The following is a 25,971-nucleotide window of genomic DNA, read 5'->3' as shown; positions in this document are numbered from 1 at the left end:
AATTGTTGTGAATGGCCGAGTTTCTGCTCCGTTTGGTCTTGGGAGGGGAACTCGTCAGGGTTGTCCTTTGTCACCGCTCTTGTTCGCCCTAGCTCTGGAGCCCTTTGCCGCGTGGATCCGGTGGGAGCCCTCGATGAAGGGTATTCGGTGGTCCTCTGAGTTTGAAGATCGCATCTCGCTTTATGCAGATGATATCTTACTTTACTTGACTTCGCCCCGGAAGTCATTGATAGTATTGTGTGATGTTTTGAATTCATTTGGTAGTAACTCAGGCCTAATCATTAACTGGACAAAATCTTATTTATACGTCCTTTCAGGTGACGTCCCTCTTCTTCCAAATAACTGTCCCATCCAGATTGCACAAACGGGGTTTAAATACCTCGGTATCTATATTTCACTCGGTATGAACAGAATCTCCTCCCACCCTTGTCTAGACTGAAACAAGATGTTGCGGGTTGGCGTAAGCTTCCGCTTTCGCCGCTTGGTCGTGCGGCCCTCTTTAAAATGATGTCCTTGCCTCGTTTTCTTTATGCTCTGCAAAACACGCTTGATGTAGTCCCGGCTAGCTATCTCCATGCAGTCGAGGGTCTTCAAAGGAAGTTGATATGGGATGGTAGACCTCGTATTGCACTGGCTAAACTGACGCTCCCGTGGTACGACGGGGGTATCGCTCTCCCTGATATAAAACGTTACTATTGGGCGTCTCAATTGGGAGCCATTATTCACGGTATGTATGGTCCCGAATTGAACCCCGCCTTTGCCATGGATAGATGGCTGTTACCTGGGGGTAACTACTATAGGGCGCTGTACACTAGATCGGTGATTAAGGATTTGTCGTGACCTACCAAGACGGCAGTGCGTCTGTGGCAGGACGCAACTAGTTTGATGGGATGGAAATACCGCTTGACTCGAGCGACCCCGCTTTTTGGCTCTGATAAACTTGGTAAACTGTGGAAGACCAAGGGGTTTGAGAAATGGGACCTCATTGTTATCAGTAAGGTGGGATACCTCTGGGTGAAGGGCCAGATTAAATCGTTTGAATTGCTAAAGAAGGAGTTTGAACTAGCTGATTCAGAAGACTTCCATTATGTTCAAGTTCACCATGCTTTGAGGCCGGTTTTCCCAGTGGGGGAGGTAATTCCAGAGTCATCCCCGCTCGAAGATAGATTGTTAGACGGTCATGTGCCTGATAGTACTATCTCCCTAGTCTACAAAAAATTAATAAATGATAGGTCGGGCCTCCTTTTGCATCTTTGTGACTTGTGGACCAGTGACGGCCTGGAACTGGATGACGAGGACTGGCAATCTGCAATCTCCTCTCTCAAAGAGGTCGCAGTTCCAGCTCGACTCAGACTGGTTCAGCTCAAGATTCTTCATAAGATATACGTGACGGGCCCCCATTTGGTTCACATGGGCTTTTCTGAGGAGGGTTTGTGCAAGCGAGGATGTGGGCTGATAGGGACATTTCTCCATATTATCGGGGAATGTCGTGAGGTTGCTGCCTTCTGGAGCGGGGTACATGATGTAATGAAGGAAGTGACGGGGTTGCCCTCTTACCGGAAGCTAGGCGATGTCTATCGAATGTCTGGGAACCTACGGATTATAATGCAGCCCAAACTCAGTGGGCGACCCTGGGGGCCATGATTGCCAAGCGCGACATTGCTCAATTGTGGGGATCCCAAAGGCCACCTACAGTTGAAGTATGGAAGGAAAACATGGATTGGTGCATGTTCAGGGAAAAAACTGTGCATTTGGCCCGGGGTCGGGCCCGGAAGTGGTGTAGAGTGTGGGGACCCTGGAATGCCTACCGTGGAGATATATGTGCACCGCCTATAGCGGAAAATACTGATGTCCCATTTTCCCCCTGACCCGCATTCGGACTACTCTATTGTAATGTGCATTGATTTCCCCCCTGTCCTCCCCCCCCCCCCTCCCCTTCCATACATGGATTGCTGATTTCACTGTATTGTCTTTTCCTTCCCCTTCTGAATTGACACTTTGTGTAATATATTGCTGTTTCTATATTTTTCAATAAAAAGAAATATAAATATATATACACATTTACTTAAAAGGCTACCCGATTAATCTCAAATAGAATCGATTCCATCTAATATCACAGTACATCTAAGGGCAAGAAAACCCTCCTTACAAAAACTGTTGCAGTTGTTGCTTCCTACTCTCTGAACAACCAGCAGGAACCCTACCAACTTTTTATTTCAAATACTCTCAACGACTAGGCAATTGGGAAGGGATTTGGGTGGGAGACTTTAACTTAGTAGATAAACCTAAGCTTGACAGGCTTCTGCTGGATAGATATGTGGTGTGTAGGGATGTCTAAGTCTTTCAGCAGATACTTTTCCGATATGGGAATGACAGATGCGTGGCATAGGACAGACACACGAAAGGCACTATTGTTTTTTCTGTCATACCCACAGATATAACTCTAGAATACACCTGGCCAGGAGTACAAACACATCGTTAGCCCAAGCAATTAAGATATACATAGACCTTATTATAATATTGAACTATGCAGATGTCAAATGGGACTTTATATGAAGGAGACTTGTAGATCTAACACCAAATTACAATTTAATTCAATGATCCTCAAAGAAAGATTACACGAGAAAGAGATGACAGGCCAAATTAGGGGACATTTTTAAAGTAATCGACTGAAACAAGATCCCCTTTGATTATGTGAGATGATTTTCAGGTGTTGAAATGGGGTAAAGCAATCTCGATAAAGTCACACCAAGGACATATCCAGTCCCTTACTAAAAAACACTTGAATCAAAACTGAAACACAAAGAGAGTCAGTACAAGTTTAAGAAATAATTTACACTGTTTAGGAAGATCCCAAGCTTGAACAGCTAGATCGTCCTGTTAATGACTGAACAAACCTGTTACAGAGATCTATATTCTAGTCAGTTCCTTGATGACAATAACATTTCAGTCTTCATGGAGTCAATATACCTCCCCATTCTTTAAGACATTACAAGGGATGAAGAAGAACATGCAATCTCGCTAGCCAAATTAGAAACGGGTATTAAAAACCTTCCATCCAATAAAGTGTCTGGGCCAGATGGATTCCCAAATGCATTCTACCAGAGATTTGGATTGTTGTTGGCCACCTAATTGCACATCCTCTTTATCTCATTCCGTGAGTCGGCAGAGTTCATGGACACAATGGGAGAGGTGGCTATAACTTTGAATTAGAACACCATGAAACCTAAGGAGCAATGCTCATCTTGTAGATGTATATCACTACTCTTCAGCAACTTTAAAATATTTGCTAAAGTGCTACCATATAGGTTGGAGGGGTGTAAGCCTTACCTTGTAGACCCTCATGGATTTATCTGAAAAAGGCAGATGTTTGATAAATCTGCCGTATGTTTCATCTAATTGAAAAATCTAATGGAAGGCTTTAACCACTGTGTCGCGGGTTGAAGCAACTGCGAGGCAAATTAGTGTCTTCAGAGCCTTTTATTGCCAAAGTAACAACAGTCCAATGTAACAACGATAAAGTAAATGTCTTCCTCTTCTTGGGGAATTAGCACCAACTCATTCCGAATATCGTCTCCACCATGGGCCTCCAGGGCAGGAAGGCCAAACCAGATATATAAAAAAAAGTAAGACAATGTATAAGCACAATGCGTTATCACAAGACTTAAATTTTGTTGTGTGTTCACCCCTTCTTACAGCCACTCTGTCTAAGTACGGAAGAATTAGCCCCCCCCCCCCGAAATATTTTTCAGTCCCCCCCCCGAAATTTGGCTCTTGTTGCCCGCCTGCGTAGGGGAGTCCATGAAGACCTCTGCAGTGAGCCTTAAATAATACCCACCCATCAATCTGTTCACCGTTGATTTCTTACTTATATTAAGGAATACCGAGAAGACAACTCTAATCCCTAGACATAATATTCAACGCTTTTGAATGGTTCATTTCAACAAAACTGAACCCAAACAGCCATAAATCGTATTGAGTCTTCCGCCTTTCAAATGTACGAAGGGAAGTATAAAATATCCGGCCATGCGAATCGCACCATTCCTGCTCGAGCTAACCACCGAGCCTCCTGAAAGACATCACAGGAACCGGAACTAAATGGGGTCCCTTGTTTATTTCATGAACGAGAAGAATAGCGGCTCTCTAAATGAACGTGTCCCGATTTTACTACATTACTTCCATGCTCTCCTGGTGGTTCTCTCCAAGAATGTATTGACACAAATACAAGCCACCTGTGACCCATTCATATGGTAAAATAGCAAACCCTGCATCTCTCGAAGGGCCAAAGGTGGGAGGTATGGGGTTATCAGATATACAGTAGTGGTTTATAGCTCAACAGCTTACGGTAGCCTTTGAATGGTCTTGAAGAAAATGGAGAAGTACTGGGTTTATACGGATTGGAACATTTTGGGGTAGACCCCAGTAGGAAGTTCTGTGGCTACCTCATCGAGTGAGACCTGCAGTAGCCTATGTGTCGGATAGAGTCAAGCTGACTATGAAGGGGCTGGAATGGGTACTCTTAAGAAAAGGGGGGGCATACCACTTTCCCTCCCCATTCACCCAACCACTGACAACCCGGGTTTCTCTCAGGCTTTAGATGGGAATCAATTTGCTAGCTTTCATAGAGGGGATTGCCTAATTCTCAGAAATATGTTCCACAACCAGAAAACTACACCAGTCACATCATGTAGGAAGGAATTTGGGGCAGGACAGGAAGAATTGCACACGTGCATCCAGCTTGCCCATTTGATACTGGCACCCCAGATTCAGCCAGCAGGTACTAGAGACCTCATAACTTTCAAAAAACTTTTGTATGCACTATGCATGCTCAAAGGGCCTGGTTTCAGCTATATAGTCTACCCTCATGGCCACACCTGCTGATCATAAATGGACATCCATGCATGAAAGGGAGAGCGCAGTAGGGAAAGACATACCAAGTGAAGGCTGGCAGGGCTTGTGGGATGACATTCAGAAGACAGCCCGTAGTGTTCAGGGTCGGGACACGTGGTATAAAATCAAGTTCATCTGGTACTGTACTCAGAGTAAACTCAAACAAATGTTGCTGGAGGGGTTGCAGTATGGAAGGGATGGATATACATGTGCAGTGGTCATGTCCAATGATAACCATATACTGTAAGGAAGTGCTGAACTATCAAATGAATGTGACGCGTTTCCCAATAGCTGATGACCCCATTATCACGATTTGGGGTTTTTGACCTCCACTATGGAAGTCCTTACATTACATATGTGGACAGTTATTTCACAGATGCTCCTGGCAGCTGATCAAGAACTGGCTCCACATTGGAAGAAAACAAATTCACTAGTTGGTTCAAAAAGATTGAGAAAGGTTATGGAAATGATCACTTGTTACTATGACGAGATTTCAGATTGCCTGGAAGCCCCTGATGGACCATTTTCAATCAGTCTGTCAGGCTCTATCTTGTCCACTCACCGTATGGCCATTATGACTGAACTGCTATCCAGAAATGAAGTAGCGGGTGAATGGATTTAAGCATCAATATCTGTGACATTCAAGTAGTGAGGATTAATGTTACAGGCAATATGACCAGAATATGGATATGCTAGTGTCTATGGGCAGGTGTGAATTTTTGTTGGTATGGTTAATTGTGCTAAATTTCTTTACCGGGGTAATAAAAGGAACATCCTGATTTTTAATGTTGTTTCAATTTTATAATACAATAAAAAAATTTAAAAAACTACTTATAATCCCCCACCAGCAGGCTCGACTCGCATGGTGGTGGAAGGAAGGAACTAGGGGCCAGATGTAGGTAATTCATATTTACCGACTCTTAAATACCGAATTTTACCGATTCGGTATTTAAGAGTCGGTAAATATGAAGGGGGGAGATGTAGGTATTTCCAGATGTTGAAATACCGAATCTTTAGAATTCGGTATTTACCGATTCGGTAAATACCGAATCGGTATTCCCTATTGATTCCTATGGGCTGTGAAGCCCATAGGAATCAATGGGAAATACCGATTCGGTAATTACCGAATCGGTAAATACCGAATTCTGCAAGGGTGCAGGGGGTGTCACTTTGACACCCTCTGGCACCCCAAAAATTGGCATGTGCGCCATGTGACACACAGACATGCCCTAAGGGCATGTCTGTCTGTCACATGGCTAGGTGTGCATGCACACATGTGCATGCACACCTGATTTCGGTATTTTAACACCCAATTGGATTGTGTGTTAAAATACCGATTTTGTAGGGCCTTTGGGACTCAGAAGAGTCCCACCTACATCTGGGATTTACACAAATACCGAATCGGTATTTTACAGAATCAGTAAATTTACCGAATCGGTAAATTTACAGATTCTGTAAAAATATGCCCCTACATACCAATTCTTCAATACCGGTCGGTAGCGGCCGAAAATACCGATTTTCGGCCGTTACCGACCGACCTACATCTGGCCCCTAGTCTCTGCAGGATCTAGCCAAAATGTGCGGTAGAAAACTGACTTCACTTATCCTGCAGTTTCTACTTCTCAATGCCATCTTTCAAACGTTGCTATGATTGCTCGAGTAGTCTGGCTAAATGTGCAGTGTACAAAATGCAGGAGGGCAGAGATTTTAAAATGGTTGTGAATGCGCAACAATACAAAGGCTTTGATTGTACTTCAAGCATGTTCAAAATCAATTTTACAATATTTATGTCCGGACGTTATTTGTATTTGTAAAGCACACCATCACTTGGAAGGGTACCCTTTGTGTATAATGTTTTGTGTGCATCTGTATTTTTTTGTGCTTTTATGGTCATTTTTATGTGCCGAATAAAGCTTAATGAATTGATTGACTAGCCTGGCTAAGAGCTGGCGAGTGAGTCTATTCGAAGAACAAGGTCTTCAGCTTCTTTTGTAACTCAGAAATGGAAGAGGGGATCAGATGTGTAGCTACAGTTCAACAACCACACATCATACTCTGTCCAACACCATGTCGCCCAACACACCTCTTCACTCATTATTGGAAACCACCTACTCACACCCTGCACCACTCCAAGTAAATACCCTTTTGAAACCTCATTAGCACGCCTAACAACTTAACACGCACTATACTACACAAGTCCACATGAATCGTGTAATATACCATAGCTCTAAGTCCACCACATAATATACCACAGCATTCCAACCATTATCACATGACACCATACAACACCACAGCTTTTTTCACTTAACCACCCTGTAGAATCACACCATGCTACCTTTCAAACATCTTTAGAAACATTGCCAAACAACTTCCCACCATACCTCACCTAACAGCATAATACACCTTTAAAAGGCACCCCAAGGGACCATATCGCACCTTACCACCTCTCACCACACCACGATACGCCACATAAGTAACACCAAATCAGAGTATATAACACACCATAACCAAATACACATCACATTCTTCAAACCTCAACCTTTCTGCGGACAGTGTACCACTTGAACCATCATCACAGCTCAAACTACCATGCAGAAACCCATCCTGTGACATACCCCAACATTACACCATAGCAGAATGTTCCGTGGTCACACTGAACAATAACCACTTCAAATCACAGATAATCTCCCATTGCTCAGTAGTACCCCCCTCGTCTCCTCATCACACTACCATAATCCCCATTATTCCACTTCATACCACATCACACCGCAAGACACTACCTAATATAATACTCTGGTGCTTCACACGCTCACACAACCTAACATATGCTACACCATTAAAAAAAGCTCAACACCATTCATCAGCACACCACATTACACCACGCTGCATGATAATCACACACCACTTCAAATTATACTAAACCACAACCTTTTACTTTGCACCCTACATTACAATACAGCACCACATCCCCCGACCACAGTCCAACACTGCTGTACATATTCCAACAAACCAACTTGTTAGACATTTCCAAATAGAACAAACTGTACCACATCAAGTGTTAACCTAACCACAGCATAACATTGTATAACTTTCAACACAATGAACATTTATATTTGGCAACGCAGTCAACAAATGGTACAAAACCACATTACTGATTGAAATGCATAGTCCTCAAGCCCTCAGAAGACTTGACTGTGTATCATACCAGTAAGATGGCTCAGTTAGTTGTTGCTCCCTGTTGATGACATATGCAGGTAAAACATATAACTGGTGGCAAGCCCAATCTATCTTTCTGCCCTTCTGGAGCTGTTAAATGCCGTACGGTCAATTGTTATTTGTACCACTTAAAAATGACAGAAGTGTGATAGGAGGAGATAAATAACACTTTTTCAAAACCCAGTGGTAAAGATATAATGATAAAAAGGATTTAAAGCTTTAACATTCATTTACATGTACCTTTGGTTGTCTAAATTGCACCTTAGGTTGTTCTTGTTTTACCATGTTGAAAGTCCTTTGCATTAAAATGTGGTCTTTCAACTATTTAACAGCTCTCCATGTACTCTAGTCCTCTCAGTGACTCTACGTATGTAGAAGATAAACCTACTCAATTGGAGGAGAGCATTTCATGGTTGAGACAGTCTCTTGCGCCCTACACCAGCAGATGCCAGGTAACACCATGTATATTTGGAGACTAATGTCAATAATGCTGCATTTAATGCCTTACTTTCTTGGAATGTTTAAAAAAATATATATATATTTGATTACGTCCGCATTCATAAATCAAATATAAAACGATCATATAAAACTATGCTTATCATAAGCCTTGCATTACTATAGGATAATTTATAGATTACTCCTTCTGAGGTGCCATCTCTTAACTTGCCATACACAGCAAAAGTACTAAAGAAAAAATATAGTTTCCCATCTCCAACTTCCCTATACCATTTGTTGGCTGAATGTCTATAAATTGTGTCAAAAAAATTGATAATTTGTAAATCGCAGTTTCGTAACATTGAATTATACCTCAGGCTTCATCTGTGCGCTGGTAGGTGTCGTTGATCACCTTTGTGTCCTCAGTTCTGAAAGTGACGTGTATGGTGCCCATATTGGTGCCATCCCAGCACGCTGACATTTCTTTACTTTTTTGCACCATCAGCGCAGATCCTGAGAGAGCTACCTAAATCCATTTTTTAACTGGTTTTTGTCGACATTTTGTTGACCTTTTTTTGAGCTTTTGCTCCCAGTGTGCAATTAGGAATGTCGCTTAAAAAAAAAAACTGTGGGGTTTAAACACTGTGGTTCCTGTGACACGCAGATATCTGTGACAGACCTCAACCTGGCATGCCTCTGGTGCCTGGACCTGTGCGTGACTCCAAGGCCTACATTAACTGCTGCGCCCGCAATGAGTCCCAAGGCAGTTCGGGACTGCTCCCTGAAGCTCTTGGCCGCCTGACGCCAGTTGACTTTAAGACGCTTCAGGTCCCAGACGTGTGGAAGGTCCCAGGCCCGTTCGCTGTTCAGTTCCCAGTGCTCATCATTGCGCGGAAAGTTGTAGGGTAAGTCCCATTCAAACATCAAAGAAGTCGAAGCCCTCCTCAACTGCGCCATGCTGAACCAAGTCTAAGGGCGAAGTGGGAGAAAGATGCCACAGGTCTAGATCCCGCTCACGCTTCAGCAGCGGAGCCCAATGTCTTGGTCCTCTCCATGCCACCCAGAATTTCCTGCAGCTGGACCATCACCTGCCCAATTAAAGAAGTTCTGTAATGCCATGCACCTCATACTTGGGCGGGCTGACCCCTCTGGGGCGCCTTCGGGTCCCACAGGTTCGGCAGAAGCACGTACTAGATTCCCGCTATCAGATTTGCCCTCTGCATCAGTAGAGCCTTTTGGATACGTTCCCGGAGTGGCTCCTGTCTAGACGCCATACCCTTCCTTGGAGCCCATTCCAGTGACACCAATGACCCATGGCTGCGCTGACCCCACCATTATACATGACTCCGATACGGAGCCAGATCAGCGTTGCCTGATGCTGACTTTGGCCAGAACACGACCTTCTTAATCAGAGCCAGGGCCTACTTTTTTTCGATATGCCCTGTGGGGAGTATGATTGGCGAGGATCCGAGGATCCTTTTAGTTATCCTAATACTATAGAGCCAGAGGATAATTGGTATGAGAAACTGGCAGATACTAATGGTATGGACACCTCCAAAGACACTGGCTTAGCCTCCCCTCCTAATAAGACTAGAGAGGAAGGGGCTTCACTTGCCATGGTAGTGAGGAGGGCATCTGATGTCATGGACCTTATGCTGCCCTCAGTGTCAGTCAAGGCAAACGTTTTGACAGAGTGCTCCAGTCGGGAGTTGCCCCCACAAAACCTCTCCTCCCTTTTAACAAAGCCTTTATGGATGCCCTGGTCGGGGCATGGACCAGGCCCTCCACAGGGGGCTTCTGTCCACAGGACAATTGCCCACTGCCATTGGCCCACTCCTGAGAACCCATCTGTCTTCACCCAGCCAGGACTCCCCTATGTTCTTTTCCGCTCAGACACCACTACCAATATGCTCCTTAGATCTTGTGGGGATGACAACACGGTCCCCCAAGCCATGTGTGACCCAAGGCCAGTGTTATAGCCAGTCCACCGCTCCCCGCCAGCAGCCGCAGCCTCAATACCCCTTTAAATTTTAATTTTCCCTCTCACCATCACAGGTAACCAATGGCTAGCATGATCAGGCCCTACCTGCCCGATAACAGTCTGTAACTTGGACAAATAGGTGCGTCAAATTATCCAGTGGGGTTATTCCCTCTTTCACAGACACACCGCCCTCTATGCCACCATTCACAGAATGACTTACGAAGGATCACCTCTCCCTATTGCGTCATGAAGTGCATTCTCTTTTGGCCAAAGGAGCCATTGAGATTGTGCCTGCATCAAAAGTACGTCATGGTTGTTACTCCTGCTACTTTCTCGAAAGGGTGGCAGTTCAGCCCACTGTGTAGTGTGCCAAATGTGCCATCTCGCTGGCACCACTTATCTGAACCATAAATGTATACACTACTAACTGCTCCTCTACCTAGCAGCTTCTTCATATCTCACTGGCAAGCTGGGGCTGCAGGGTAAGCCTTCCTCATCTCTACTTCCCATCTTTGGAGCAAACACCTTCGTCCCTCGAGCAACATTAACAACCATCTCGCTCATAGAGGGTCATCAAGACATGGTTATTCACCAGGAGTGCAACCTTTGGTGATTATTCTCTTTACACATTTTTACGCATATGTTATAGGGCATACATATTTTCCAGTCAGGGTCTGAAGAACATCAATCAGACTGAATCTGTTTAGAATTTATTTTGAGTGTACTGGACGATTATTGCCATGCTTAATAAGTAATTCAGATGCGGTTTTTCCGCAGTTTACTTACCGTGAACATTTGTTTTATTTCACTTAGGTGGCCTTTCACTGCAGAGAACTTTTTTTAACATTTTGTATTGATATTATATTTTTGTCCCTTTACCTTATATGACCTGTGTAGCTTTTCTGTATTACATTTCGATGGTTGAATGTTTGATTCCAAAGTTAAATACATTCCGATATATTCCTATTATGTCATACACAGATTTTGATAAATGAACCATAGGAAACTATTATTCTAATTTATATTCATAATCCTCCAGTATTGGATCTTTCATTGATCCATATGCTTGAATCATTCCCCGTCGTCGAAGTGAGAGTCCCACTGTAAAATTAAAAAGCAGTACAACGTTAAACATTGCCTGGAAAAAGGCTAGATAATATTCACCTTAGTAACATCCCTATCATTTAAAAGAACCAAACTCCAAACAATTAGGCTTCCACCCCCCTCGCCCCCCCCGCCCCCAGCGCCTTAAGACCCTCACGGGTATGTAGCGCGCTTTAGAAATGCAATGATTGATTGATTGATTGGAACACTACCCACAGAAGCTTCCCTCAGATTTTCAACTGCACGTCGTGTGAATGGAGTCTCTCCTGACCCTTGCTCAGTTGAACTATACTTTTTCTAAATTTGAGAGAAATCACCAACAGTTTTTTACCTACTGAGAAAAACTGACAATCTATATTGTCAGAACTGACTAAAAGGACTTTTCAGGCCATGTGAAACCTGTGGGAAAAAGAGACTGTATGTGAAGATCAACATAAGAACTTACTGTCTCTACCCATCTCACAAGGTAAAGGTTTGTAAAGTATGACTTACTTTTTGTCCAAAACTGTAAAGGACAGAGAAGGAAGATTGTGACTTTGAGCTTCTGAAGCCACAACAACAAAGTGGGTGTGAGGAGCTCCATGTCTGTGCTGGTTAGTGGGACTCAAGAGAATTGCGTCCAACAGCTGTGTACCTACTGTGGCTGCCGGGGTGAAACTGCATTGGTGCAGACTGCCCATAGATTTGCTAGGGGATAGGTGCTGCGACGAACAGCTGCTGAGATTGCATTGTCCATAACCCCTTGCATGGAACGGATGATCAACTGCTCCTAATTTTTTGCTCCCAATCTGCTGCCATTATTTAAGAAGCTGCTCTGCCGTGCGGGATGTGCTCTGTCAGAGTCAGGAAGAGCCGGGCTGGGGCCTCCCCCATTGGCCCCCTCAATCCCAATGCCGGGAGCCTGTGGTAAGATTCAGATTTTATTTCTACCTGCTGACCTTGCAGGCCAGGGAGGGTGTAGGCCCCAACTTTGACTTCTGTTCACCCAATACTCTTATCACACTACAAGAAGCTACCCTGACTCAGTATCGGATTCCTAGTAAAAGAGAAGGCACACTATGCCGATGAATTAGGTGGTGCTGGACATCTCCAAAAAATGTATGGACTGGCCTCACACACCAACAGGTGCAATGCTTCATCATTGGCTGTCCTCGCCCGTTAAAAACCACGTTTGATAAAGGGCGGGCCTCCAACTGGAGACAGGGAGGCACTTCTAAACTAAGTGGGGGCCCGTGCTAAAAAAGTGAGTGAGTGAAAAATCGATGCACGGTCCTGCGTGGGAACTTTTAATAGTGCAGGGCGTGCCCGATGTTAAAAATATTGGTCGAGACTTGGGGGTCTAGTACCCCATCTCCATCCGTGTTCCAAACATGTTTCTGCCACTATGGCCAGGAGGGTCCATCCCATTCATCAGGGCGTAAGTGAGAAAAGGGCTCCTATCTTGTCTCTAAAAGACAAAGATAAATCCCCTCACATAGGCTGGCTCTAGTCCAGTTCTGCCAGTACTCATTCGAAATACCTGTAAAACAATAACATAGCATAAGTGAAACAATTTGAAATGCACTCATACTGGTTAGAGAGAAATCAGATGGGAAAACGAAAACATGCATGTGGTACATTTGAAGTGCATGTGGTGAGCACCCGTGTCACTGCAAATGTGGTTCTCTGGAGAAAACGTAGTGAGATCAGCTCATACTGTTACCCTATTAAAGATGTAGGGATGCCCCATGGGAAGGGAGGGGTAGAGGGACCCCTGTAGTCACACTCTGAATGCCAAATTAAATTTGGAGAGAATTAACAAGGGTGACAATTAGAGAAATGCACACTGTTACATTCACTCTTATTTGTGGTGGTTGTTGGCTCCACCAAATAACCCAGTCATTCAACCATTCATTCCCTTCATTCCCTTACTACTCCAAGGTGCATCCCTCGTGAGGCTCCTAAGGTTCTTCCTGTCTGCTTCCCCGCTGGTAAATGGCTTGGGGCGGCAGCACGGTTTATATATGAGTGATCTGATGGTTAATTGGCTCGTTAACATCTAGATGAACTACACCTGTGTCACGGAAGGAAAGTGTGCCAGGCACTGTAAAATTGCGTCATTCTTCCGTTGTCCTCTTAACAGCCTGACTTGTGCGTCATTGGTGTTAGCAGGGCCGGTCCTAGGATTCGTGGGGCCCCGGGCAGGATAGGAACATGTGAGGCCCCTCTAATTTGCATAAAATGTAGTATCACAGCAAGTGACATCATAAGAAGTGTCCACTGACTAATCATTTTTTGGCACTGTTGAAGTAGCTTTGCAAGAAGCTACCTCTCTAATGTGTACATCACTGAGATGGCTACAAATACAAAAAATAGCCCTAATAAAATAAGTGCAAATATTTTAAAGCTGTATTATGTGGAAATGCAACACGTCAAACGGGGTTTAAAAGCTATGCCTCTATCTCTCCAAAACCAATGTTTCCAGATTAGTGCATGAATAAAATTCTAAGACAGACTGTCCCATAGCTATACAGTGGATTTTCAGGTGGCTCCCTGATAATCCAGTTGCACCAAAGAAGTTCAAGGTTAAGGCATTTGGTTTTAGCAGGTATGGACATCAACATAAAGGGATCCATGATGGTTCGGGTGAGCGACCTGAAAATGCTCCAGTAAACAGAAAGCACAAATAAGAGAATGAGATGGCACTTGGAAAATAAAGAGGCAGGTAATTGAAAACTTTGGCAGAAGGTTCAATGTACTTAGCAGCACATGCTAGTTCAAAGACAATTTTACCTCTCCTCCAGCCTCCTACTTTTTTTTGCTGGTTCTGCCCACTTACATTCACCTCTCTCCTCTGTGCTTTACTTTTGACCTCACCTCTTGCTCAGCCTACTTTCTTCTACTTTCTTCTCTTGCTGTTTCAGCCCCTCTTACATCCACCTCATTCTGCATGCTCTCCTTTTAACGTATTATCATTCCCCAATGCCCAAGCCTTTTACCTTTACTCTTTGGTTCTGCCACTCTTACATCCATCTTGACCCTCACACCTCCATGCTCTACTCTTTACCTCTCATCTTTCCACCTTGCCTCTGATATTCACTTGCTGATTCCTCCCCTCTTAAATCCACATCTCTCTTCTCTGTCCTACTCTTCACATCCCAACTCTCTACCCAGTCTTTATCTATTTGCTGGTTATGCCATCCTAAATCCAGCCATGCCTTTAACTTCTTCCCTTTCCTTTTATCTTTTCTTTCTGCTCCTACTTCATTACATACAACTCTCCCCTTACTTCCTTCCTCTCTCCTCTTGCTGATTCTGCCACTCTTCCATCAAACTCTACTATGCTATCTTCACTGCTCATCTCTCCCCCAGCCTTATAACTTTTGTCACTGGTTCTGCCCCATTTCCATCTTCTCTCGATTTTCATCCTCTTGAACACTCTAATCTTCTCTCACAGATTTTGCCTCTTACACCACCTATTTCCATTCATTATTCATTCATATTATCATCTCTTCCTCAAACCTTATTTCATGGACTCTGCCCCTTTTACATCAATCTCTCTGCTATCCCCAGCTTTGTTGCTTCTCTTTCTCGTTATGTCCTTATATCCATCTTTCTCCTCCATGCAGTATGGCTCATCTCCCCCCTGCCTCTTACCTTTTTCACCGATTCTGGCCTTCTACATCCACATCTCATCATTCCCTCTCTCTTCTCTGTATAAGCTTTCTTGATTGTTCTGCCTCTCTTACATCTACATACCGCATCCATGTACTGCCATTCTTCTCTCATTTCTTCCTTCAGACTCCTAAGATTTCTTTGCTGGTCTGTCCCCTTTGCATCCACCTCTCCTCTTTGATCCCCTTACCTCTTACCTTGTCTCACTGTTTGTCTCATAAATCCATGTCTCCCTTCCATGCTCTACACTTCACTTTATCTTAACTATTGTCTCTTACCTTTCTCACAAATCCTGCCTATATTACACCCACCTCCTACCTACCTGCTGAGCTCTTCACCTCTCATCTCTCTGCAGTCTCTAGCCTTCTCTCACTGGTTCTACCTTTCTGAAAGTTACCTCTCCCCTGCCTCTCTACCCTAGCCTCTTACCTGCTCTTGGTTGTCTTGCCCTCTTATATCCAACACTCACCATTCCCTCTCTTTGACACTTAAGTTTTCCTGATGGTTCTGCTTCTCTTATATCTAACTCGCCTATCCAAGCACTGCCTTTCATCTTTCTCTTCTACTTTGTTCACGGGTTCTGCGTCCCTCATGTCCACCTCGCCCCTCCATGCTCAACTCTTTTGGGGATATTCCGAAAAAAGTCATGTGACGCATCGCAGCCTCCCCCTCCCCCATTCCCGTGCGGCTGCGCTGCACTGCGCGACAGCCAGGGAGCAGGAGAGCACCATATCTTCAAACACTTGGCTCTCTCCTCCCCTTTCCCTTACACCGTCACTCGTTTCAGCTCTGTGCGCCATGCACACACCTTAGCGCTGAAGCGCTAAGGTGTGTGCATGAATGTTGCATAGGTTTTGTACAGAAGGGTACCCTTCTTGTGCAAAATACTATGCTGGGTACGATACTACACTTTTCCCACTTTGCATACGTGCTGCGCAGTATAGTGCGCATGCAAAGTCGTAAAAGCATGGAGAAATGAAATCATTTCTCTTGTTAGCGCCTCCTTTGAAGGGGCGGTAACTTTTGTCGCAAAACCATGTTCACAAATTTTTGTAAATATGGTTTTGCGTCAAAGGGCATGGGTGGTTACATGGTCACGCCCATGTACCACCCCCTCGGCGCAAAGTAACGCAAAGTAGTGCTTTGCGCTTCTTTGCACTACTTAGAGGGTGCTTTCCAGCACAAAACAAGTTTTCGCTGGAAAGAAAATAGCAGCAAAAAAAATGTGCGCTGGTTAACGTCACTTTTATGACGCAAAACCTGCACAAAATGTTTGAAAATCTTCCCCTTCATGTTTTATCTCTATCACCTCTACTCTCCATTCACTGTTTCTGCCTCTCAAGCTTCCACCTCTCCCCTACATACCCGGCTATTCACCACTCTTCTCTCCGGCCTCTTACCTTTCTTCACGTCTTGTGCCTGGGCGCAATACAGTCCCCTGCAGCACAGATGGGCCCACAACACTTCTGAGGGCCCCATCCCTCCAGGGGCCTCCCATTCAGCCTAGGGCCAATGAATATCTGTGAGATGTGGGAGACTCTGGGGCCCATTATCACATTCTGCAGTGAGGGACCCCATCATTTTGTGTTACACAACTGCTCTCATATTACTTTTCAGATGCGTAAAGCAATGAATGGTGAGTGGCCTGAGGGGTTATATGACTTGGGTGTATCTTGGAGGGTTCATTGCACTCCCCTTGGGGTGATAAGGATGGATGTGGGATCACCCCCCCATCGCTTCCCCTAACTGAATGTTAGCATCTCAACTTAACTTTTAAAGAGCGAATTGCTCATTCTTCCTTCGGTTCATGTAAATTACATGAAAATAAAAAACACCAATCGCTTATAACTGGAGTTATTTATGTTCAACTCCTTTTATGTTTGTTTTGGATGAACATGCTTGTTTGAGAAAAAAAACAGAGTTGCAAAAAAAGAAAAGAATAATAAGCCCTTTATCCATTTCTTCCATAGAAGGAGCAGCGCCTTTTGTAATGTGAGATCACTCTAAGTTTTTGTGTTGTGAGCCCTGCAGGTTGCTCTGCGTTTCTTTCATGCAGGGGCAGGGCTCACTTCACACCTCACGCCAATTCAAGCATCTCCCTAACTGCTGTTATGCAGATGCAGCGATTAGGCTGATCAGGGTCCAATCTGCACTGCAGCATCTGAAAGGGATGGGGTGTCATATTGCACTTTCAGTCCATGGCAGCCGGGGAGTGAGGGGGCCCCCGCCGTGGGCCGCGCGCATTGCACCACGGCTGCAAACCCCAAGGGAGGGGGCTCCCCACCTGTTACTCTTACAATGGCACCATTTCAAAGGTTGATGGGCCCGTGGGGGGCCCCCCTCACAGTTACACAGCCGCGAGGCCCTGGGCGGCTGCCCACTCTGCCCATGCCTAGCGCCGGCCCTGGGTGTTAGGCTATAATTGGGGCTACAAATTGTGCGCTTTGATGCAGCTCAGCAGTATCGTATGAGTAACGAATGCACCATGCTTCCGTTGTCCTCTTGCCAGCCTGACTTAAGGGTCATTAGTGTGAGGCTGTAATCGGAGCGGAGGATCGTGCGCTCTGATGCGGCTTAGTAGTATTGCGAGAGTAACGCATGCGCTGAAGACACCAGAGTGTTCCGCATGCCTTATACAGCCCAAAAACGAATGCAGACAGGGCACAATGTGCTATAGTATGATTGTCTACCCTGGTATCGTCAATAACCAGGGTGGGGGTGTCAATAAACACAAGCAGACGCAAATAGTAATAGTGCATGACCTACAAGGTTTTTAAAAGAGTGGGCAAAAAGGATCGCTCCATTCCTGATGAAATATACACAATGATTGCTCCTGATTGTAAGCACTTCGTTTTAGTATGAATTACTACTCCCGGAATGCCACTGCCCAGGGTAAGGGTGTGAACAGAAAACATACGCGCATATGTTATATAATTGCTATAGTTAAAGCGTATGAGTTGCTAATTTGATCAATGAGCAGTCGATTTGGTTGCACCATAGCTGGGTTAACATGCATGGACACCACTCCTGAAAGTAAAGGGTTCAACAGGTGCAGTCGTACCCATAATTGGATGTATGGGTTAAATGAATGGACGTGGGGGACCACAATGTTAGCCATATGGTCTAAAGGTGCACACATAAAAACAAATATATACAGATGGAAGCGTTGTTTTGGCATGCAGAACAATGATGATTTCTGGTCTGAATTGATGGTTTATCATAGTGATTACAGTATCATATGGATTTAACTCGTATGGAGCCACGGTATTTCATCATTTAACCCATGGTCACTTGATTTTAGGCAGTACACCCACTTCCGTTCTCGAATGTGCAGTTTCCTTTGAAGATCGGGACTACCAGGGTGCATTCTTTCAAGCACAACCCCCTCAAGGTCTTTGTAGCAATGTCCTTGTTCAAGGAAATGTTGTGTAAGCTTTGTGTTGTTTTTTTTGCACCGTATGGGACTGTGTTGTTCGTTGAATCTGACCTTTACCTTACGCAGTGTCATGCCTATGTATAGGAGATTGCAGGGGCACCTTATCAGATAAACTACATTCTCGCTGTTATAATTGGTCAGATTCTACAAGACCCATAGTCTAGCCATTTTGATGTTGACCTCTTTAGTAGGACGAGTGAATGGGCATGCTACACAGCTACCGCAAGGGTAGTGGCCCACGGGTCTGTTCTGGTCCCACAAAGTAGTTTGTGTCTGTGATGGAGGGGGTGTAACCTTGGAGTGAACAAGTGCGTCCCGGATATTTGAGTTTCTCTTAAACGTAAACATTGGTGCGGTCCATTGCTTTCCCGCCCTGTTCAATATATGTCAATGTTTCGGCATGATGTTTTGAACTTTGTTGGAAATTGGGGTGTATGTCGTGACACATACTATCTTGTCACTCTCTTGTTTCTCATTGTGCTCCAACAATGCCTCCCAGTTGTTGTTCCGGCTAGTTTTCCAGCCCTCCTCACCATTTTCTTTGGGTAATGGCATTGAATCAGCTTGTCCTCTAAGTTTTGGGCTTGATGATCGTAGGTTTCTAATGAAGAACAATTCCTCCTCACGCGGAGAAATTGGCCCACTGGAAAATTTTGTCTTCGAGCTTTGGGGTGAAAGCTTTTGTACATGAGAAGGCTGTTTTTGTCAGTAGGTTTGTTGTGTACTTTTGTACTTAGTCCTTCTTCATTCAGTGTAATCCAGAGGTCCAGAATCACCGCTTCGTTTTTGTTGATGTTGCACGTGAATTTGAGATGGTCATCTCTTGTGTTGACCCACTCGCAGAACTCAGTAGCTTGTTGGTGGTTCCCATGCGAGACGATAAGGATGTCAACAATGTTCAACATTAGTTGTTGCCTGAAGGGGTTTTCCTGGATGTATATGAAGTCTTCCTAAAATTGGTGGACGTAGAGGCATGCCATACTGGGAGCAAAAGTGCTTCTCATTGATGTGCCCCTGATTTGGTGGTATATGGTGGTGTTATACTCAAAGAAGTTCTCTGTCAAAGCCAATTCTGCGCATTCCATGATGAATCTGGGAGGAGAGATGAAGTTCCATTCCTTTTCCTGAAATATGTGTTCCACCACGGATAGAGTGCGTCTCTCGGGAATGCTCGTGTACAGAGCCTCTATGTCCATAGTGATCAGCCAGTCTTCTCTTAGGTCAATCTCCATTTCCCTAAGGAGGCATAATACATCCTTGCTATACTTGACATCTGATGTAGAAGTTAGAACAATTGGTTTTAAGAACCAGTCGCAGAACTGCGAGAGGGGTTCGAGTACTGAACCGAGACCAGACACAATCGGTCTTCCAGGTGGTGGATCCTTGTTCTTGTGGATCTTCGGTAGGGTGTAAAATCTAGGAACCTTGAGGTGTCACCCACTAGGAATTCAGCCTTGGGTTTTGTTATCCAGTTGTTGGCGATCCCCTCTTCAACCAAGGTCTTGATTTGGATAGAGAGTCTAGATGTAGGGTCGTTAGTGATGATCTTATAGCTATCTATATCCGATGGAAGGCGCATGCATTCTGCATGATATATGTCTTGGTCCAAGACGAGGATCGCTCCCCCTTTATCCGCTGGCTTAATTACCAGATTGGTATTTTTCTTCAGATTTTCCAGTGCAGTCTTCTCACTGCGCTTCAGGTTTTGAAAGCCCTATTTCCCTGTACAGTCGATTGCATCTATCTCATTCAGGACTGCTTGTGCAAGAGCCTGGAGATGGCAAGAGGACAGCCTGGGTAGGGGGTACAGAAATGGATTTCTTTCTCAGGCCCGTGCTATTGGTCAGTAGTTCCATGTCGTGTTTAGGAGCAATCATTATGTATATTTCATCAGGAATGGAGCGATCGGTTTTGCCCACTCTTTTAAAAACCTTGTAAATAATGCACTATTACTATATGCGCCTGCGTGTGTTTGTTGACACCTCCACCCTGTTTTAAAAAAATATTTATTCATTAGATTTTTATACAAATACGAACCATATGAACTGCAAGTTCCAACAGAACCAGCCAGTATGTCATTATATCAAAACAATAAGCTTTACAGTACGAGATCTAGAAGTACATTACAAAACATTTTGCATCAAGCGGCAACCCACATAGCACAGCTGTACATTTATCCAATCTGTAACCACAATTGGAACTGTGAAACATCTTAAGTCTCTGGGGACAAACAGGGTCGAACCAACAGGCAGATCCCAGACATCCAAGGCACAACAAGAAAAACGACATGTTAGATATTTATTTTTCCCACGGCACTACATACAATTTACAGTGGATAGTACAGTATTAGTCCTCCCCAGCGGGGCCGGGCTCAGGATGGTCAGATCTATTCTGCGCCCAATTTATAAACGGTTCCCATATCTCACGGGGGCTCGAAGTCGGGGGCATTAAATCCCAGAAAATACTAAGCTGCGTGTGCCCATACGTGACATCGGTCAACCAATCCTTGATACAAGGTACCCTCTTCCTCCCCCAGCGAAGTGCAACCTGTCTTCTGGCAAACAATAGGTGGAGTGCGTGTAGTTTCCGCTGTTTCTGTGGCGTGTCCTTCACATAGCCCAGGAGACCCAGTATAGGGGATGTAGCATCCTGTCTGACCCCAATTTGATTTACTGCAGTAAAGATCTCTTGCCAGAAAATAATGATATGTGGGCATTCTCAAGCGATGTGTAAAAAGGAGGCAGGATTGTATCCACATCGCCAGCAGCTCGCATCTTCCCTAAGTTTCATGCGGTGTAAGCTAATAGGCGTCCTGAAATATCTGTGTAAAAATGTAAAATGGATCAGGCAAAGCCTGTAGTTTGAGGCAAGTTCAGAGAGCTGTCTGCAACAGAAGTCCCATTGTTCCTCTGTCAATTGAAGGTCAAGCTCGGTATTCCACTGCTGGAATGATTGCGGCTGAACTACTTGGTTTGTGTTTTGCATATGCGTATACAGCCGTGCGACTAGCTTGCGGGGCGATGGTGATTTCAAGAGTTGTTCTAAGGCTGGCAAAGTGGGGGGGGGGGGGGGGGGGTTCGGGAAATCCCGCCCAAAGCGCCCGACATGCACTTCTCAGTTTGTGGTACAAAAATAGCTCTGCAAAGGACACAGTTCCATCCTCCGTCTCAGCAAGGGGGGGCCCAAACTCGCCATCCGGATATAAATCAGCAAACTTGTAGAGGTGCATATCCACAACTAGATTCTTACTCACTCCGTCTACAATGCAAGGGAGCATAGGGTTTCTCGTCAGCGGTATAGATGGCGCATAGAGCAAGGGAACGTTAGCTTGTCTCCGAAGCGTGTTCCATGCCCATCGCATAGTCCCTGCTGTATCCACATCTCCCCTTGGTCGCTGTGCTTTTTGGTATAGCGCCACCCCCACAGGTACCGGTGCCACAGCATCAATCTCTACTGCAACATGAGGCTGATACGGGGTTTGGTGAACCCAATAATGAAGAAATTGGGCCTTGGCGCAGAGCGCGTACAGTTGCATATCTGGGGCGCCCAGTCCCCCCTGCCGCATTGGAAGCGTCAATAAGTTCCATGAGACCCTAGCCTGGCCACCAGACCACACAAGGGACAGCATGAGTGACCTTAATTGTGCGAAAAAGTGTTGCGTGAGGGGAATTGGCACATTGATGAACAGATACACCTCCACCCTGGTTAGTGACAATCCAGGGGTAGACAATCATACTATAGCACATTCGTGTTTGGGCTGTATAACTCATGCGCAACACTCCGGTGTCTTCAGCGCCTGCGTTACTCGCGCAATACTATTAAGCCGCATCAGAGCGCACGCTCCTCCGCTCCGATTACAGCCTCACACTAAGGACAATTAAGTCAGGCTGGTAGGACTACAACGGAATCATGGCGCATTCGTTACTCATACGATATTGCTGAGCTGCATCAAAGCGCACGATTTTTAGCCCCGATTATAGCCCCACACCAATGACGCACAACTCAGGCTGTTAAGATGACAATAGAAGCATGACGCAATTTTACAGCGCCTGGCACATTTTCCTTCCATGACACAGGTGTAGTTCATCTAGATGTTAACGAGCCAATTAACCCTTGGATCGGTCATATATAAACCATGCTGCCTCCCCAAGCCATTCACCAGCGAGGAAGCAGAGAGGAAGAACCTCAGGAGCATCACGAGGGACGCACCTTGGAGTAGTAAGGGAATGAATGATTAAATGACTGGGTTATTTGGTGGAGCCAACAACCACCACAAATAAGAGTGAATGTAACAGTGTGTATTTCTCTAATTGTCACCCTTTTTCATTCTCTCCAAATTTAAATTGGCATTCAGTATGTGACTACAGTCATCCCTCTACCCCTCCCTTCCCATGGGGGGGTGGGGGGGGGGCATCGCTACATCTTTAATAGGGTAAAAGTGTGAGCTGGTCTCGCGACTTTTTCTCCAGAGCACCACGTATGCAGTAACATGTGTGTTCACCACATGCACTTCAAATGTACCACGTGCATGTTTTCGTTTTTCCGTCTGATTCCTCTCTAACCAGTATGAGTGCATTTCAAATTGGTTTACTTGTGCTGTGATATTTTATTGTTTTACAGGTATTTCGAATGAGGACTGGTAGAGCTGGACTAGCGCCAGCCTACCTGAGTTGATTTATCTTAGTCTTTTAGAGACAAGATAGGAGCCCTTTTCTCACTTCCGCCCTGATGAATGCCATGGACCCTCCTGGCCTTAGTGGCAGAAACATGTTGGCAACACCGTTGAGATGGGGTACTAGACCTCCGAGTCTCCACCTTTATTTTTACGATTGAGCACACCCTGCACTATTAAAGTTCCCACGCAGGACTGTGCATCGATTTTTAACATCACTCACTCACTTTTTTAGCACAGGCCCCCACTTAGTTGTAGAAGTGCCTCCCTGTCTCCAGGTGTAGGCCCGCCCTTTATCAAACGTGGTTTTTAAAGGGCAAGGTCAGCCGATGATGAAGCATGACACCTGGTGGTGTGTGCGGCCAGTCCATACATTTTTGTGAGATGTCCTGCACCACCTATTTCTAATTCATCGGCATAGTGTGCCTTCTCTTTCACAAGGAATCAGCTACTGAGTCAGGGTAGCTTCTTGTTGTGTGATATATGTTGGTTGGAGGCCAGCTTACCCTGCCTATCCCGCAGCCTCTTGCTCCCTCCCCTTTTGAACAAAATGGTGTTTGTGTAGACACACAATACTCTTGCCTAAACTTTGCGTATTTGACAATTTGCTTGCTAGCAATTTGAACCCAAAGACTAAAACTTCAGTGACATGGGCAAATGCACGACTGTAGAGGTCCCAGTAGGGAGGAAAAACAAAGGTAGGGAGTTTAAATCACTAATGGATTTGACTAAACTGAGTCTCGCTCCGAATATGGACGATATTGACTCTTTAATTTGTGAGGTAGAGGCTTTATTTGGATGGGGGGATGATGGTGGTTTACTCTCAAACACTTGTTCTGAAGTAGCTACGATGTCTGTTAAAGGCAGGAAAAGGCCAGTGGCAAATGGCATTGGACAGTCAAAATCCAAGACACCAGTTGGACCTATGATCTCTATCTCAGTCAGGAGGGCCTAAGGCGATTGTCATTACAGAAGGTGATCGCTGGTCCAAAGTCCCAGTTTGTTCTAATAGATTTGCTATTCTTTCGAGCTTACCCCCACCACAGGTTGAGGAAGGAGGGCAAAATGATACTAATAATGTTTATGGCCAAGTTAAAACGTTAGAATTCTCAGGTAGTGAGGCAATTATAGGCCCTACTGGTGCATTATCATGGATAGATGGGGGGGGGGGGATGCCAGAGTCCAGGGCTCTACTCAAACTAGGATTATGGAGATGCTTGCTTTTGTATACCAAAATGCAGGCTGAGATTATGTCTCTAAAGGCATAGGTAGCCTCACTTAGAACAGAGGTTGGGAGACTGAGACGGAGAGATGCCCTGCCGCAATCGAAAACAAAGCGGTGTCACCGGCTCTTCCCATAACCTACACCCAGTTAATCTCTGAGCGCAATAGGCCCAAAGACATAACTATGGGGGGGGAAGTGCAAAGAAAAAACACACCTTGCCTCCCCAGCCAATATTATAGGATGGTTCATCGGAAGAGCATATCCCTTCCTCTGCTGCTTTTATCCTCCACGTTTTTAAAATGCCCCAAAAAATTTCAAGCCAAGGAAACCGGGCCCAATGAGAGGTGCCTAAAGGGAATGAGTATAGGGCAAGCCCTGTTAATGGCAAAGTTCCATCTGGTCAGTTAGTAAATGATGTGATGAGAGGTATCTAGAAAACCACTGTAGAGTCAGTATACTTAGCAAACAGAAAGAGATGATGGACGGAGCACTGAACCTTTTCAGACACTTACCCCCAGTCACAGATCTGGGTTCAATCCATCCTCGTTCTTTAGCTCACTTTGCCACCCCAGTATATGCAAATCAATCTTGACCCTGTGCCTCATGGGAACAGTCCAGCCTGAACTGCCAAGCCAGGTCTTCCCTGTACCAGACACAATCATCCTGGGACTGGTTTCGGGTTAACACCCCTCATCAGCCAGGCTAGCTTGAGTCTAGTTGCAAAGTGAACAAGGGACCCACGTCTGAGCATACCTTGCCAACTTAGGCCAAACAAAACCAACACAAAGAGATGGTGGATGGAGCACTGAGTTGGCAGGGTATGCCCAGAGGTGGGTCCTTTGCTCAATTTGTCACTGGATTCAAGCGAGGCTGATTAGGGGTGTTACCCCGAAACTTGTCCCAGGATACTTGTTTCCAGTCCAAGGAACTGGACTCGAAAACCAATGCGAATAGTAGAAGGGGAAATGGGACACCCCTGTCTGGTCCCACGGTGAAGCTGGAAGGTTTATGACACACTCCCATTCGCCTTCACTTGCAACAGTGGCGCTGTATATAGGAGCCGGACCCATGACCGAAACCGAGGTCCCACCCCCATATGCTCTAATACCGCGAAAAAGAATGGCCATTGAATCATGTCGAAGGCCATGCGGGCGTCAAGAAACATTACCACAGCGTCATCTTGTATTCTCATAGACCAACCCAAGACTCCCTGAAGGCGTCTCAGGTTGAGGGGTGCACATTGGCCCGGCATAAATCCAGATTGATCGGATGTATCCCTTTAGTAATGATCGGTATAAGTCACCAGGCTATAAGTTTGGCCAGTATTTTTGCCTCTGCGTTTAATAAGGAGATGGGTC

At 45.2% G+C, this 25,971-nt stretch overlaps 1 protein-coding gene across 2 annotated transcripts in view; it reads left to right on the top strand.

Moving 5' to 3' along the window:
• The window catches only part of APOO (apolipoprotein O), a 670,501-nt gene that overhangs the window by 79,833 nt on the left and 564,697 nt on the right, over positions 1–25,971 (top strand). For both annotated transcript variants that reach the window (XM_078657783.1, XM_078657784.1), the window contains exon 3: positions 8,439–8,558. In XM_078657783.1, the coding sequence (XP_078513909.1) occupies positions 8,439–8,558 (120 nt within the window). The remainder of the gene's footprint in view (positions 1–8,438; positions 8,559–25,971) is intronic.

The sequence above is a fragment of the Lissotriton helveticus genome, chromosome 8, assembly GCF_964261635.1.
Source record: "Lissotriton helveticus chromosome 8, aLisHel1.1, whole genome shotgun sequence".
Lineage (NCBI taxonomy): Eukaryota > Metazoa > Chordata > Amphibia > Caudata > Salamandridae > Lissotriton > Lissotriton helveticus.
This window is presented reverse-complemented; position numbering and strand designations above follow the sequence as displayed.